Genomic DNA, 15,964 nt, shown 5'->3' with positions numbered 1-15,964 from the left:
GCTGAGGAAGGGTTGATGAGGTGGTTTGGTCATTTAGAGAGAATGGATCAAAGTAGAATGACATGGAGAGCGTATAAATCTGAAGGGAAGGAAGGCAGGGTAGGGGTCGTCCTCAAAAGGGTTGGAGGGAGGAGGTAAAGGAGGTTATGTGGGCGAGGGGCTTGGACTTCCAGCAAGCGTGCATGAGCGTGTTAGATAGGAGTTAATGGAGACAAATGATATTTGGGACCTGACGAGCTGTTGGAGTGTGAGCAGGATAATATTTAGTGAAGGGATTCAGGGAAACCGGTTATTTTCATATAGTCGGACTTGAGTCCTGGAAATGGGAAGTACAATGCCTGCACTTTAAAGGAGGGGTTTGGGATATTGGCAGTTTGGAGGGATATGTTGTGTATCTTTATATGTGTATGCTTCTAAACTGTTGTATTCTGAGCACCTCTGCAAAAACAGTGATAATGTGTGAGTGTGGTGAAAGTGTTGAATGATGATGAAAGTATTTTCTTTTTGGGGATTTTCTTTCTTTTTTGGGTCACCCTGCCTCGGTGGGAGACAGCTGACTTTTTGAAAAAAACAAGAAAAAAATATATATATATGTATATATATATATGCAATAAGATCACAGTAAACAGGTGATTTCAGAATATGCAAAACAACCACTCTGAAAGAATAGAGAAATTCCAAGCGCTTTCGTGACTACTCACATTATCAAGGAACTATGTGTGTATATATATATACATATATATATATATATATATATATGTATATATACATGTATATATATATATATATATATATATATATATATATATATATATATATATATATATATATATATATATATATATATATATATATATATATATATATTTTCTTTTTTTTTTCAACAAGTCGGCCGTCTCCCACCGAGGCAGGGTGACCCAAAAAAGAAAGAAAATCCCCAAAAAGAAAATACTTTCATCATCATTCAACACTTTCACCACACTCGCACATTATAACTGTTTTTGCAGAGGTGCTCAGAATACAACAGTTTAGAAGCATACACATATAAAGATACACAACATATCCCTCCAAACTGCCAATATCCCAAACCCCTCCTTTGAAGTGCAGGCATTGTACTTCCCATTTCCAGGACTCAAGTCCGGCTATATAAAAATAACTGGTTTCCCTGAATCCCTTCACTAAATATTACCCTGCTCACACTCCAACAGCTCGTCAGGTCCCAAATACCATTCGTCTCCATTCACTCCTATCTAACACGCTCACGCACGCTTGCTGGAAGTCCAAGCCTCTCGCCCCACAAAACCTCCTTTACCCCTTCCTTCCAACCTTTTCGAGGATGACCCCTACCCCGCCTTTCTTCCCCTACAGATTTATATGCTCTCCATGTCATTCTACTTTGATCCATTCTCTCTAAATGACCAAACCACCTCAACAACCCCTCTTCAACCCTCTGACTAATACTTTTATTAACTCCACACCTTCACTTAATTTCCACATTCCGAATTTTCTGCATAATATTTACACCACACATTGCCCTTAGACAGGACATTTCCACTGCCTCCAATCGCCTCCTCGTTGCAGCATTTACAACCCAAGCTTCACACCCATATAAGTGTTGGTACTACTATACTTTCAAATTTTCCTTCAGTATGTCTTGAAATGGGGGAACCATTCATCGATATGTTTAGTTGAATATTTGTAGCTCTCTCAAGTTAAAGTAGGTTTTGTTGATATTGAAAGTAAGTTTGTTGGTCATCATCCAAGTGGATATTTTTAGCAGCTCATGTTTACAGTGGTTTTAAGTATGGTTTAGTCATCAGCAAAAAAGAACAAGTTTAAGTAGTTTGGAGGCATTAGGGAGGTCACTGATGTAAATGAGAAAGAGTAGTGGTGGTCCAATGACACTGCCCTCAGGGGACTCCAACTAGAACAGGTTGTGTGGTGGAGGCAACATCATTTGCGCATACATACTGGTGTCTATCAGAGTGTCCTCTGACCTCTTAATGTTTAAGTTTTAGGTGCAAGAGATCGTGGTCAACTGTAACAAGCTACAGAGCCTAATAATGATAAGTTCTTTCATTTTATTTAACTCAGTAAATGTAGCAAGTTTCAGATCACTGTGATGAGGCATTCTCAAATTATACAACAAACATGAGAAGGAAAGGCTGAAAAAGAACAAAGGAAACTCGGTGAACCACTCTAGGTATCCAGTCTTAACAACAATACTGAATCTAATAAACACAGAGCAAACAAAAGGGATTTGTACCCAGTAAACATAATATTTTGGGTTGGAAAATAATATTGGAATAATATAGATCGAACACTGATGGTAAAATTGCTCAAGTTCCTATACACTATTTTTTACCTTCAGTTCTTCTCTTCTCTTAAATTCTGCTGCCATTAGGGCTTTCTGTTGTTCTTCTGTCAGCATTGGTTCTCTGCCAGGTGGCCCCTGACCACGTTTCTGAATTTTCATTATTACCTGCAAAAGAGGAAAGTTTTATATATTTTAATTAAAATATTATCATTTATAAAGGTAGTAGGTTGGTAGACAGCAACCGCCCAGGGAGGTACTACCGTCCTGCCAAGTGAGTGTAAAATGAAAGCCTGTAATTGTTTTACATGATGGTAGGATTGCTGGTGTCCTTTTTTCTGTCTCATGAACATGCAAGATTTCAGGTACGTCTTGCTACTTCTACTTACACTTAGGTCACACTACACATACATGTACAAGCACATATATACACACCCCTCTGGGTTTTCTTCTATTTTCTTTCTAGTTCTTATTCTTGTTTATTTCCTCTTATCTCCATGGGGAAGTGGAACAGAATTCTTCCTCCGTAAGCCATGCGTGTTGTAAGAGGCGACTAAAATGCCGGGAGCAAGGGGCTAGTAACCTCTTCTCCTGTATATATTACTAAATGTAAAAGGAGAAACTTTCGTTTTTCCTTTTGGGCCACCCCGCCTCGGTGGGATACGGCCGGTGTGTTGAAAGAAAGAAAGATTATAAAGGTAGTAGGTTGGTAGACAGCAACCGCCCAGGGAGGTACTACCGTCCTGTCAAGTGAGTGTAAAATGAAAGCCTGTAATTGTTTTACATGATGGTAGGATTGCTGGTGTCTTTTGTCTGTCTCATAAACATGCAAGATTTCAGGTACGTCTTGCTACTTCTACTTGCACTTAGGTCACACTACGCATACATGTACAAGCATATGTATACACACACCCCTCTGGGTTTTCTTCTATTTTCTTTCTAGTTCTTGTTCTTGTTTATTTCCTCTTATCTCCATGGGGAAGTGGAACAGAATTCTTCCTCTGTAAGCCATGCGTGTTGTAAGAGGCGACTGAAATGCCGGGAGCAAGGGGTTAGTAACCCCTTCTCCTGTATATATTACTAAATGTAAAAGGAGAAACTTTCGTTTTTCCTTTTGGGACACCCTGCCTCGGTGGGATACGGCGGGTGTGTTGAAAGAAAGATTATCATTTATGAAAAGCCACTTTATGTAATAGGGTCAATTAACTACTTATAGGAATAGCAACCTGTTGATACAGCTCTTATTTTTTTTTTTCAACAAACCAGCCATATCCCACCAGGCACGGTGACTAAAAAGAAAAATGAAAGCTTTTCTTTTCAAATTTAGTGATTTATACAGAAGGGATTACTAGCCCCTTGCTCACCCTTATTATCATAATAAAAAATAAGTTACAAATTCATATGGGTCATGGGTAGGGGTTAAAGGATAAAGGGTTTATTGGAGTTAAGGGTTAATGGAGATGTAAAATTGATATCATAGTTAGTACACTCATAGAGGGAGTCTGCATCAAAAGTGAGATTCTCAGTAAGGCGGGATGCGCAGTGAGTGCATCAGGGTGTTGAAGATGTTTAATTAAGTGAATTCTGCATGAACTCTGAAACATAAGACAGTGTGCTGATATATGGTGAACTTTTACAGCTACCTGGCAGTCCTTGAGGATGAAGGCCACAAGCTGTGAGTCACCAGTTCAGAAACATGTGAACATGGTTTCCCACACCTTACAGTGATGGAGAAATGATGATCAGGAGCTTAACTGTGAAGTGATGGAAAACAATTTGTTGTCCTCTTAATGCAGACCAGTGCTGTTGTCCAGTTTCAGTCTCTATGACAGTACTGGAAAGTAGTCAGAAAAAGAGGCTTTCCTATGGAAGACTGGCAGATCATGAATAATAGACAGTAGCAGAGTCTGTGTTCATTGCTCTGAATAACAAGTGTGTCCAAGGACCCAGCAAAATACAACTTGTAATAATGTTAGCAGAATTATTAACAATAAGTTGAGTAAAAGGACACAAGTGCAACTAATGTGACATTTTATTATGGCAACATTTCACTCTCCAGGAGCTTTGTCAAGCTGTTACTTCTTTATGCTCGTTAGAAATTCAACACAACCATTACTGTACGCAGAATACAATAGGAAGTGGGATATCATATTTCTGATTAGCCTGTAATGCACTTTGTAACAAACAACAACATGGGTGTAATGTGGATGATAGCAACGAGCATAGCACATAACTCTGCTGTGAAAATGCTGGCCTAGAGTCTAGCCTCAAGGGAGATTTGCCTATCAGCTCCTCAACTAAGTAAGGTAAGCTAAAGTTTCAAAGAGGCTCGGTCGAGTATAACAGATGGCTTTTAGAGAGGTGATGTAGGACTGCTGTGACATACAACAGTCTTAGAGAAGGCCTATAAATTTAACCAAAGATAGAGAAATAGGGGAACCATTAAGGCATAAAACAGGTTGTGGGATGATAGGGAGTCTTGCGAAGGTTATCAAGTTTTGGCAATGGAAATCTTTAAACCATGTGAAGTGGTCCAGTTGATGACACAATCAATAGTATGTTAGACAATGGTTGCAACAATTTGTTCGTCTGGACCTGTACAGGCAATGGCAAAATCAATGACATATGAAGATGACCACATACTTGAGGGAAGAATCAAGGCAAATCATTAAGAGCTATCAATAGTGAGGTAGGACTAAGGACTGCCTTGCAGTATGCCTATGACTTTCATAAAATCAGTGAAAAAAAGTTATAATTCACTCTAACATTGCAGTGCCTCTCTGACTGAAAATCCTTGAGGAAAAGAAAACTGCCAGCAGTGCCAGAAAATTTGCAAGCAGTGGTAAGATTTATAACTTTTTTCATATTGCACTCATGGTGAACACTCAGACATACACCAACAAATTTCTTCTTCTTTCAACAAACCGGCTGTATCCCACTGAAGCAGGGCAGTCCAAAAGAAAAAACAAAAGTTTCTCCTTTTAAATTTAGTAATATATACAGGAGAAGGGGTTACTAGCCCATTGCTCTCGGCATTTTAGTCGCCTCTTACGACATGCAAGGCTTAGAGAGGAAGAATTCTGTCCCACTCCCCCATGGAGATATAAGGAAATAAAGAAGAATAATAACTAGTAGTAAGAAAATAGAAGAAAACCCACAGGGGCATGTGTATATATATATGCTTGTCTTTCCATGTGTAGTGTGATCTAAGTGTAAGTAGAAGCAGCAAGACAAAGCTGAAATCTTAAATGATTCTGAGACAGAAAAAAGATGCCAGCAATCCTACCATCATGTAAAACAAGATGGTAGGATGGTAGTACCTCCCTGGTCAGATGCTGTCTACCAACCTACTACCTAGACCAACAAATTTAACTATTTTTAAAATGCAACAGTGTGTGTGTTCTCGCTTGTTAGCAAATTAAAAAATAATCTGTTATGAGGTTATAATGGTAGCACCTCCATGCAGTCTGTTCCAAATGAATTGCATGAGCAGAAAACCACCAGGGGATATATTTCAAAAAATGTTTACTTGAGGTTCGCAGGATGGCAAGTGTAGTTGCAGAAAGCACCGAGGTAATCAAAAGAGATGCAACAGCTTGTCTGTAAAGAAGTCAGGAGGAGGATCAAGAAATTTTTTTTTTTTTTTTTTTCAACAAGTCGGTCGTCTCCCACCGAGGCAGGGTGACCCAAAAAAGAAAGAAAATCCCCAAAAAGAAAATACTTTCATCATCATTCAACACTTTCACCACACTCACACATTATCACTGTTTTTGCAGAGGTGCTCAGAATACAACAGTTTAGAAGCATACACATATAAAGATACACAACATATCCCTCCAAACTGCCAATATCCCAAACCCCTCCTTTAAAGTGCAGGCATTGTACTTCCCATTTCCAGGACTCAAGTCCGACTATATGAAAATAACCGGTTTCCCTGAATCCCTTCACTAAATATTATCCTGCTCACACTCCAACAGCTCGTCAGGTCCCAAATATCATTTGTCTCCATTAACTCCTATCTAACACGCTCATGCACGCTTGCTGGAAGTCCAAGCCCCTCGCCCACATAACCTCCTTTACCTCCTCCCTCCAACCCTTTTGAGGACGACCCCTACCCTGCCTTCCTTCCCTTCAGATTTATACGCTCTCCATGTCATTCTACTTTGATCCATTCTCTCTAAATGACCAAACCACCTCAACAACCCCTCTTCTGCCCTCTGTCTAATACTTTTATTAACTCCACACCTTCTCCTAATTTCCACACTCTGAATTTTCTGCATAATATTTACACCACACATTGCCCTTAAACAGGACATCTCCACTGCCTCCAACCATCTCCTCGCTGCTGCATTTACCACCCAAGCTTCACACCCATATAAGAGTGTTGGTACTACTATACTTTCATACATTCCCTTCTTTGCCTCCATAGATAACGTTTTTTGACTCCACATATACCTCAACGCACCACTCACCTTTTTTCCCTCATCAATTCTATGATTAACCTCATCCTTCATAAATCCATCCGCCGACACGTCAACTCCCAAGTATCTGAAAACATTCACTTCTTCCATACTCCTCCTCCCCAATTTGATATCCAATTTTTCTTTATCTAAATCATTTGATACCCTCATCACCTTACTCTTTTCTATGTTCACTTTCAACTTTCTACCTTTACACACATTCCCAAACTCATCCACTAACCTTTGCAATTTTTCTTTAGAATCTCCCATAAGCACAGTATCATCAGCAAAAAGTAACTGTGTCAATTCCCATTTTGAATTTGATTCCCCAAAATTTAATCCCACCCCTCTCCCGAACACCCTAGCATTTACTTCCTTTACAACCCCATCTATAAATACAGTGGACCCCCGCATAACGATTACCTCCGAATGCGACCAATTATGTAAGTGTATTTATGTAAGTGCGTTTGTACATGTATGTTTGGGGGTCTGAAATGGACTAATCTACTTCACAATATTCCTTATGGGAACAAATTCGGTCAGTACTGGCACCTGAACATACTTCTGGAGTGAAAAAATATCGTTAACCGGGGGTCCACTGTATATTAAACAACCATGGTGACATTACATATCCCTGTCTAAGACCTACTTTTACCGGGAAGTAATCTCCCTCTCTTCTACACACCCTAACCTGAGCCTCACTATCCTCATAAAAACTCTTTACAGCATTTAATAACTTACCACCTATTCCATATACAGTGGACCCCCGGTTAACGATATCTTTTCATTCCAGAAGTATGTTCAGGTACCAGGACTGACCGAATTTGTTCCCATAAGGAATATTGTGAAGTAGATTAGTCCATTTCAGACCCCCAAACATACACGTACAAACGCACTTACATAAATACATTTACATAATTGGTCACATTGGGAGGTGATCGTTAAGTGGGGGTCCACTGTACTTGCAACATCTGCCACATTGCTCCTCTATCCACTCTATCATATGCCTTTTCTAAATCCATAAATGCAATAAAAACTTCCCTACCTTTATCTAAATACTGTTCACAAATATGCTTCAATGTAAACACTTGATCTACACATCCCCTACCCACTCTGAAACCTCCTTGCTCATCTGCAATCCTACATTCTGTCTTACCTCTAATTCTTTCAATTATAACCCTACCGTACACTTTTCTTTGTATACTCAGTAAACTTATTCCTCTATAATTTTTACAGACTCTTTTGCCCCCTTTCCCTTTATATAAATGGACTATACATGCTCTCTGCCAATTCCTAGGTACCTTCCCCTCTTTCATACATTTATTAAACAAAAGTACCAACCACTCCAACACTATATCCCCCCCTGCTTTTAACATTTCTGCCATGATCCCATCAGTTCCAGCTGCTTTACCCCCTTTCATTCTACGTACCTCCCCCACACTTACATTCTGCTCTTCTTCACTCCTAAAAGATGGTATACCTCCCTGACCAGTGCATGAAATTACTGCCTCTCTTTCTTCCTTAACATTTAAAAGTTCCTCAAAATATTCTCGCCATCTACCTAATACCTCCATCTCCCCATCTACTAACTCCCCTACTCTGTTTTTAACTGCCAAATCCATACTTTTCCTAGGCTTTCTTAACTTGTTTAACTCACTCCAAAATTTTTTCTTATTTTCATTAAAATTTCTTGACAGTGCCTCTCCCACTCTTTCATCTGCTCTCCTTTTGCACTCTCTCACCACTCTCTTTACCTTTCTTTTACTCTCCATATACTCTGCTCTTCTTATAACACTTCTGCTTTGTAAAAACCTCTCATAAGCTACCTTTTTCTCTTTTATCACACCCTTTACTTCATCATTCCACCAATCACTCCTCTTTCCACCTGCCCCCACCCTCCTATAACCACAAACTTCTGCCCCACATTCTAATACTGCATTTTTAAAACTATTCCAATCCTCTTCAACCCCCCCACTACTCATCTTTGCACTAGCCCACCTTTCTGCCAATAGTCGCTTATATCTCACCCGAACTTCCTCCTCCCTTAGTTTATACACTTTCACCTCCCTCTTACTTGTTGTTTCCACCTTCCTCTTTTCCCATCTACCTCTTACTCTAACTGTAGCTACAACTAAATAATGATCCGATATATCAGTAGCCCCTCTATAAACATGTACATCCTGGAGCCTACCCATCAACCTTTTATCCACCAATACATAATCTAATAAACTACTTTCATTACGTGCTACATCATACCTTGTATATTTATTTATCCTCTTTTTCATAAAATATGTATTACTTATTACCAAATCTCTTTCTACACATAGCTCAATTAAAGGCTCCCCATTTACATTTACCCCTGGCACCCCAAATTTACCTACTACTCCCTCCATAACATTTTTACCCACTTTAGCATTGAAATCCCCAACCACCATTACTCTCACACTTGATTCAAAACTCCCCATGCATTATTCAATTTGTATGTTTGAATTGTCACTGAAATCAAGGGGAGTGGACAAGAAATAATATAAATAGGAAATGATCACTCTCATGTAGCTGATTTATTAAGGTCCAGTTTCATTCTAGCACTACTGAGGAATAGAGAGGTTGTGGATTCACTGGACTAGATGTACAGGAACTCCAGCGATTATGATACTGAAAAGACTAATTAAGCTCCATAAGTGTCATCATGCAACCCTCTCCAGAGAAAATGAGAGTTAAAAATGCATAATAAAAAGAGTGGAACAGGCAAAGATGAAATTAAAGTTTGCATGTTTGTTAAAGATAAGGGGTGTAAAGGGTAAAGATGGAAAAAGCCAACTGTGTACCATTGGGCCAAATAGACATGGGCTGCAGTGAACTATGAATGGAAAACTGGGAATGCAAGACATCATTGCATACAAGAACTATGCTTTCATTGTAAGATTAATCAGGAAAGTGGTCTAATGATTGAAAAAGTGCATAGAGATAAAAAATCCAACTGTACAATGGGCTTTGGTTCTGAAGACAAATGCTTATGGTGGGGGGAACTGGGAGAACCATCATTCAGAGCTCTCCCTGATTCTCCTCTGTATCCATTGATATTCTATTGCAAAATTATCATTTTTACTTCCTGGTAAGACAGCAGTATTGATAAGCAAGGGATGGTTATGGCAAAGTTGATGTGAGGTGACAGAGGCATAGTAGTGATCTTATGTTTGGTAATAAAATTGTATATGAATGGGCCAGCAGGCCTACTACTGTCCTCCACTTGTTTTTACACAAATCAACATTAGAGGCTAAAAGCTGTTATCTTAACTCAGTTCATCTCAAAACCCAGCTCTATCTAAGGTATACCACCATCTCCCAAGATGCAACCCAGAACAGTCAACTAACACCCATGTTACTACTTACTGCTAGGTAAACAGGGGCAGCAGGTGTAAGGAAACATGCCCAACGTTGCCACTTATGCCGGGGATTGAACCACGGACACTCAGTGTCTGAGCTGAATGCACTGCCAACCAAACCATGGGACACCCAATCTTATGTAAATGAAATTTTTACCATATTTCGTGGCTTACAAGACTTGTTTTAGCTTCAATGGCTTGGCATTAGACGTAACTGAGAGAGCTACAGCCCACCCCACACCCCAAACTTACAGCTCCCATCACTGGCCTTCAGTTTAAAGAATGTAAGGTGATTTTTGGAGACATTTTATGGGAAAAAATGCATCTAATAAGCCGTGAAATACGGTATTTCCCTGCAAAGCTTACAATGTGTGGTTTATATATTAAAAAATATTAATAACAAAGAAGGCCACTAGCATGCCTAGGCATTTCAGGCAGACTAATCCTAATTCTTACTCTATATGGCACAGGTTATGGAGAGCAATAGTTTAACAGTTTAGATGCATATAGGTTGAATAGTTGGGTGATATGTTGGGTGATATTAGAATCTTATAGCAAGAGCCAGTAGATCTACTGCAGTATTCCTTTATTAATATGCAAGAAAAAAGTGGATCGGAAACATGACTTGTCAACGAGTTGCACATAGTAAGTTGGGTTACTTGCCTGACCTCAATATAGTGACTTCATAGCATCAGCTAAGAATCTGGGTTTTCACTTTTAGTCATTCCTATATACATCACAGAATTTGTTGACTAAACTTAGTAAGACAAACAACATAATACCAACATCCAGCAAAGTACAGGAGTGCCCTGCTTCTACAGTAGGTTAGGTTCCAGGTTGCTGCTGTAAAGTGAATCATAGACTATTTTCACTTTCAAATGCATGTAACAGCTCAATAGCATGTTTGCACAATCATATATTAAGTGAGCAATAGAGCTAGGCCTAAAAAAATGCATATACAGCACATATATTACTTACCTTAAAATATTTTCATCTTTTGCTTACAGTGATTGGTGAATATATTTACTGTAGGACGTCTGAATATAAAAGAGAAGAAGAAAAACTTTATAAAACTGGGATGCTTAAATGTGCGTGGATGTAGTGCGGATGACAAGAAACAGATGATTGCTGATGTTATGAATGAAAAGAAGTTGGATGTCCTGGCCCTAAGCGAAACAAAGCTGAAGGGGGTAGGAGAGTTTCAGTGGGGGGAAATAAATGGGATTAAATCTGGAGTATCTGAGAGAGTTAGAGCAAAGGAAGGGGTAGCAGTAATGTTAAATGATCAGTTATGGAAGGAGAAAAGAGAATATGAATGTGTAAATTCAAGAATTATGTGGATTAAAGTAAAGGTTGGATGCGAGAAGTGGGTCATAATAAGCGTGTATGCACCTGGAGAAGAGAGGAATGCAGAGGAGAGAGAGAGATTTTGGGAGATGTTAAGTGAGAGAGTAATTGTGGTAGGGGACCTGAATGCTAAAGTAGGAGAAACTTTTAGAGAGGGTGTGGTAGGTAAGTTTGGGGTGCCAGGTGTAAATGATAATGGGAGCCCTTTGATTGAACTTTGTATAGAAAGGGGTTTAGTTATAGGTAATACATATTTTAAGAAAAAGAGGATAAATAAGTATACAAGATATGATGTAGGGCGAAATGACAGTAGTTTGTTGGATTATGTATTGGTAGATAAAAGACTGTTGAGTAGACTTCAGGAAGTACATGTTTATAGAGGGGCCACAGATATATCAGATCACTTTCTAGTTGTAGCTACACTGAGAGTAAAAGGTAGATGGGATACAAGGAGAATAGAAGCATCAGGGAAGAGAGAGGTGAAGGTTTATAAACTAAAAGAGGAGGAAGTTAGGGTAAGATATAAACAGCTATTGGAGGATAGATGGGCTAATGAGAGCATAGGCAATGGGGTCGAAGAGGTATGGGGTAGGTTTAAAAATGTAGTGTTAGAGTGTTCAGCAGAAGTTTGTGGTTACAGGAAAGTGGGTGCGGGAGGGAAGAGGAGCGATTGGTGGAATGATGATGTAAAGAGAGTAGTAAGGGAGAAAAAGTTAGCATATGAGAAGTTTTTACAAAGTAGAAGTGATGCAAGGAGGGAAGAGTATATGGAGAAAAAGAGAGAGGTTAAGAGAGTGGTGAAGCAATGTAAAAAGAGAGCAAATGAGAGAGTGGGTGAGATGTTATCAACAAATTTTGTTGAAAATAAGAAAAAGTTTTGGAGTGAGATTAACAAGTTAAGAAAGCCTAGAGAACAAATGGATTTGTCAGTTAAAAATAGGAGAGGAGAGTTATTAAATGGAGAGTTAGAGGTATTGGGAAGATGGAGGGAATATTTTGAGGAATTGTTAAATGATGATGAAGATAGGGAAGCTGTGATTTCGTGTATAAGGCAAGGAGGAATAACATCTTGTAGGAGTGAGGAAGAGCCAGTTGTGAGTGTGGGGGAAGTTCGTGAGGCAGTAGGTAAAATGAAAGGGGGTAAGGCAGCCGGGATTGATGGGATAAAGATAGAAATGTTAAAAGCAGGTGGGGATATAGTTTTGGAGTGGTTGGTGCAATTATTTAATAAATGTATGGAAGAGGGTAAGGTACCTAGGGATTGGCAGAGAGCATGCATAGTTCCTTTGTATAAAGGCAAAGGGGATAAAAGAGAGTGCAAAAATTATAGGGGGATAAGTCTGCTGAGTATACCTGGTAAAGTGTATGGTAGAGTTATTATTGAAAGAATTAAGAGTAAGACGGAGAATAGGATAGCAGATGAACAAGGAGGCTTTAGGAAAGGTAGGGGGTGTGTGGACCAGGTGTTTACAGTGAAACATATAAGTGAACAGTATTTAGATAAGGCTAAAGAGGTCTTTGTGGCATTTATGGATTTGGAAAAGGCGTATGACAGGGTGGATAGGGGGGCAATGTGGCAGATGTTGCAAGTGTATGGTGTAGGAGGTAGGTTACTGAAAGCAGTGAAGAGTTTTTACGAGGATAGTGAGGCTCAAGTTAGAGTATGTAGGAAAGAGGGAAATTATTTCCCAGTAAAAGTAGGCCTTAGACAAGGATGTGTGATGTCACCGTGGTTGTTTAATATATTTATAGATGGGGTTGTAAGAGAAGTAAATGCGAGGGTCTTGACAAGAGGCGTGGAGTTAAAAGATAAAGAATCACACACAAAGTGGGAGTTGTCACAGCTGCTCTTTGCTGATGACACTGTGCTCTTGGGAGATTCTGAAGAGAAGTTGCAGAGATTGGTGGATGAATTTGGTAGGGTGTGCAAAAGAAGAAAATTAAAGGTGAATACAGGAAAGAGTAAGGTTATGAGGATAACAAAAAGATTAGGTGATGAAAGATTGAATATCAGATTGGAGGGAGAGAGTATGGAGGAGGTGAATGTATTCAGATATTTGGGAGTGGACGTGTCAGCGGATGGGTCTATGAAAGATGAGGTGAATCAGAATTGATGAGGGAAAAAGAGTGAGTGGTGCACTTAGGAGTCTGTGGAGACAAAGAACTTTGTCCTTGGAGGCAAAGAGGGGAATGTATGAGAGTATAGTTTTACCAACGCTCTTATATGGGTGTGAAGCATGGGTGATGAATGTTGCAGCGAGGAGAAGGCTGGAGGCAGTGATGTCATGTCTGAGGGCAATGTGTGGTGTGAATATAATGCAGAGAATTCGTAGTTTGGAAGTTAGGAGGAGGTGCGGGATTACCAAAACTGTTGTCCAGAGGGCTGAGGAAGGGTTGTTGAGGTGGTTCGGACATGTAGAGAGAATGGAGCGAAACAGAATGACTTCAAGAGTGTATCAGTCTGTAGTGGAAGGAAGGCGGGGTAGGGGTCGGCCTAGGAAAGGTTGGAGAGAGGGGGTAAAGGAGGTTTTGTGTGCGAGGGGCTTGGACTTCCAGCAGGCGTGCGTGAGCGTGTTTGATAGGAGTGAATGGAGACAAATGGTTTTTAATACTTGACGTGCTGTTGGAGTGTGAGCAAAGTAACATTTAAGAAGGGATTCAGGGAAACCGGCAGGCCGGACTTGAGTCCTGGAGATGGGAAGTACAGTGCCTGCACTCTGAAGGAGGGGTGTTAATGTTGCAGTTTAAAAACTGTAGTGTAAAGCACCCTTCTGGCAAGACAGTGATGGAGTGAATGATGGTGAAAGTTTTTCTTTTTCTGGCCACCCTGCCTTGGTGGGAATCGGGAAGTGTGATAATAATAATAATAAGTATAACTGAAAACTGCTGCATTAGTTAAACACAGTAAAGTGAAGCACTGTAAAACGGGGCCTGTTTGTACTATAATTCCCAAGTTTTCTGTTGTCCTTAGAAAACTACGGTAGACTTATACATGACATGTACAAAAAAGTTAGAACTTACTGAGGCCTAAAAAGAAAAATGTCGTGAGTTGACTTATACACGAGGTTGCACTTTACAGTACTAGAGTATGAATGGTAGTATGATTCTCACCTTAGATTTTTCATTCTTGCCCAGGTAATCCAGTAATTTTTTTCCACATTGCATTTCTTTACCTGCAAACCATAACTGTGTCATAGAAGCTTCTAGTACCTGAAAAATTTAGCATTATTAAAATAGGCTGTTATATTTACCAAAAAAATCTAATTAAGTTACAGTAAGCTATTACCCAATGTCATGCCTGGTTTAGGTATCAGGACTGTGATTACTGGGTGTACTACTGGGTCTGGGGATGCAGCCTGGTGATAGGCCAGGGCTTAGTAATAATATGATAGCTTGGCTATACTTGAGTAATAACATGATAGCTTTGGTTATACAGTGGAACCTCTACTTGCAAGTTTAATCCGTTCCATGACCTTGCTCGCAACTGGATTTGCTCGTTTGCAGAGTCAATTTTCCTCATTTAAATTAATTGAAATGCAATTAATCTGTTCCAGTGGAATTCTGTACTTCAATAATTTTGCTAATATCAACTCTATGGCTTATCTATCTCACTTCATCTAATATGACATAATAAACAATATAAATAACATAGAAACCTGATATATACTCTAAAATGAATAAAATATGTCATTCATGTTGTGGCATGGGCAGTGTCGGCGGTGAACGAGAGTTTGTCTGGAGACCAGGCAAAATACTTCATGAATAATCTTGCTAATATCATCTATACGACTTATTTATCTATCACAGTTCATCTAATATGACATAACAAACAATATAAATAACATAGAAACGTGATATATACTCTAGAATAAATAAAATATGTCATTATGTAACAGGTGGAGGCAGCCACAACCGCTCCCTCTTTGTTGTGGTAAACACTGCCATCTAGCGACGGCCTTTTGAAGCCGTCTATTATTATAATTATTATATGTAGTACATTATTATTATATCTGTATTATTATTAATATACCTACATGTATAATATTATTATTATTATTGTATTATATTATACTATTATTATTATTATATGTATTAGTATTATATGTATTATTATTATACATATTATTATTATACATATTATTATTATTATTATTATTATTATTATTATTATTATTTATTATTTTTTTTTTTTTTTCAACAAGTCGGCCGTCTCCCACCGAGGCAGGGTGACCCAAAAAAGAAAGAAAATCCCCAAAAAGAAAATACTTTCATCATCATTCAACACTTTCACCACACTCACACATTATCACTGCTTTTGCAGAGGTGCTCAGAATACAACAGTTCAGAAGCATATACGTATAAAGATACACAACATATCCCTCCAAACTGCCAATATCCCAAACCCCTCCTTTAAAGTGCAGGCATTGTACTTCCCATTTCCAGGACTCAAGTCCGAC

At 39.0% G+C, this 15,964-nt stretch overlaps 1 protein-coding gene across 5 annotated transcripts in view; it reads right to left on the bottom strand.

The window, feature by feature from the left end:
* The window catches only part of LOC128688039 (cilia- and flagella-associated protein 298), a 68,860-nt gene that overhangs the window by 9,354 nt on the left and 43,542 nt on the right, over positions 1 to 15,964 (bottom strand). For 4 of the 5 annotated variants that reach the window (XM_070090056.1, XM_070090057.1, XM_070090059.1 and 1 more), the window contains 2 exons: positions 14,619 to 14,717; positions 2,366 to 2,482 (listed from right to left, as the gene is read on the bottom strand). In XM_070090056.1, coding sequence (XP_069946157.1) covers positions 2,366 to 2,482; positions 14,619 to 14,717 — 216 coding nt within the window. The remainder of the gene's footprint in view (positions 1 to 2,365; positions 2,483 to 14,618; positions 14,718 to 15,964) is intronic. The other variant, XM_070090060.1, reaches the window with a different exon arrangement.

This window comes from Cherax quadricarinatus, chromosome 30, assembly GCF_038502225.1.
Source record: "Cherax quadricarinatus isolate ZL_2023a chromosome 30, ASM3850222v1, whole genome shotgun sequence".
In the NCBI taxonomy this organism is placed as follows: Eukaryota; Metazoa; Arthropoda; class Malacostraca; order Decapoda; family Parastacidae; genus Cherax; species Cherax quadricarinatus.
This window is presented reverse-complemented; position numbering and strand designations above follow the sequence as displayed.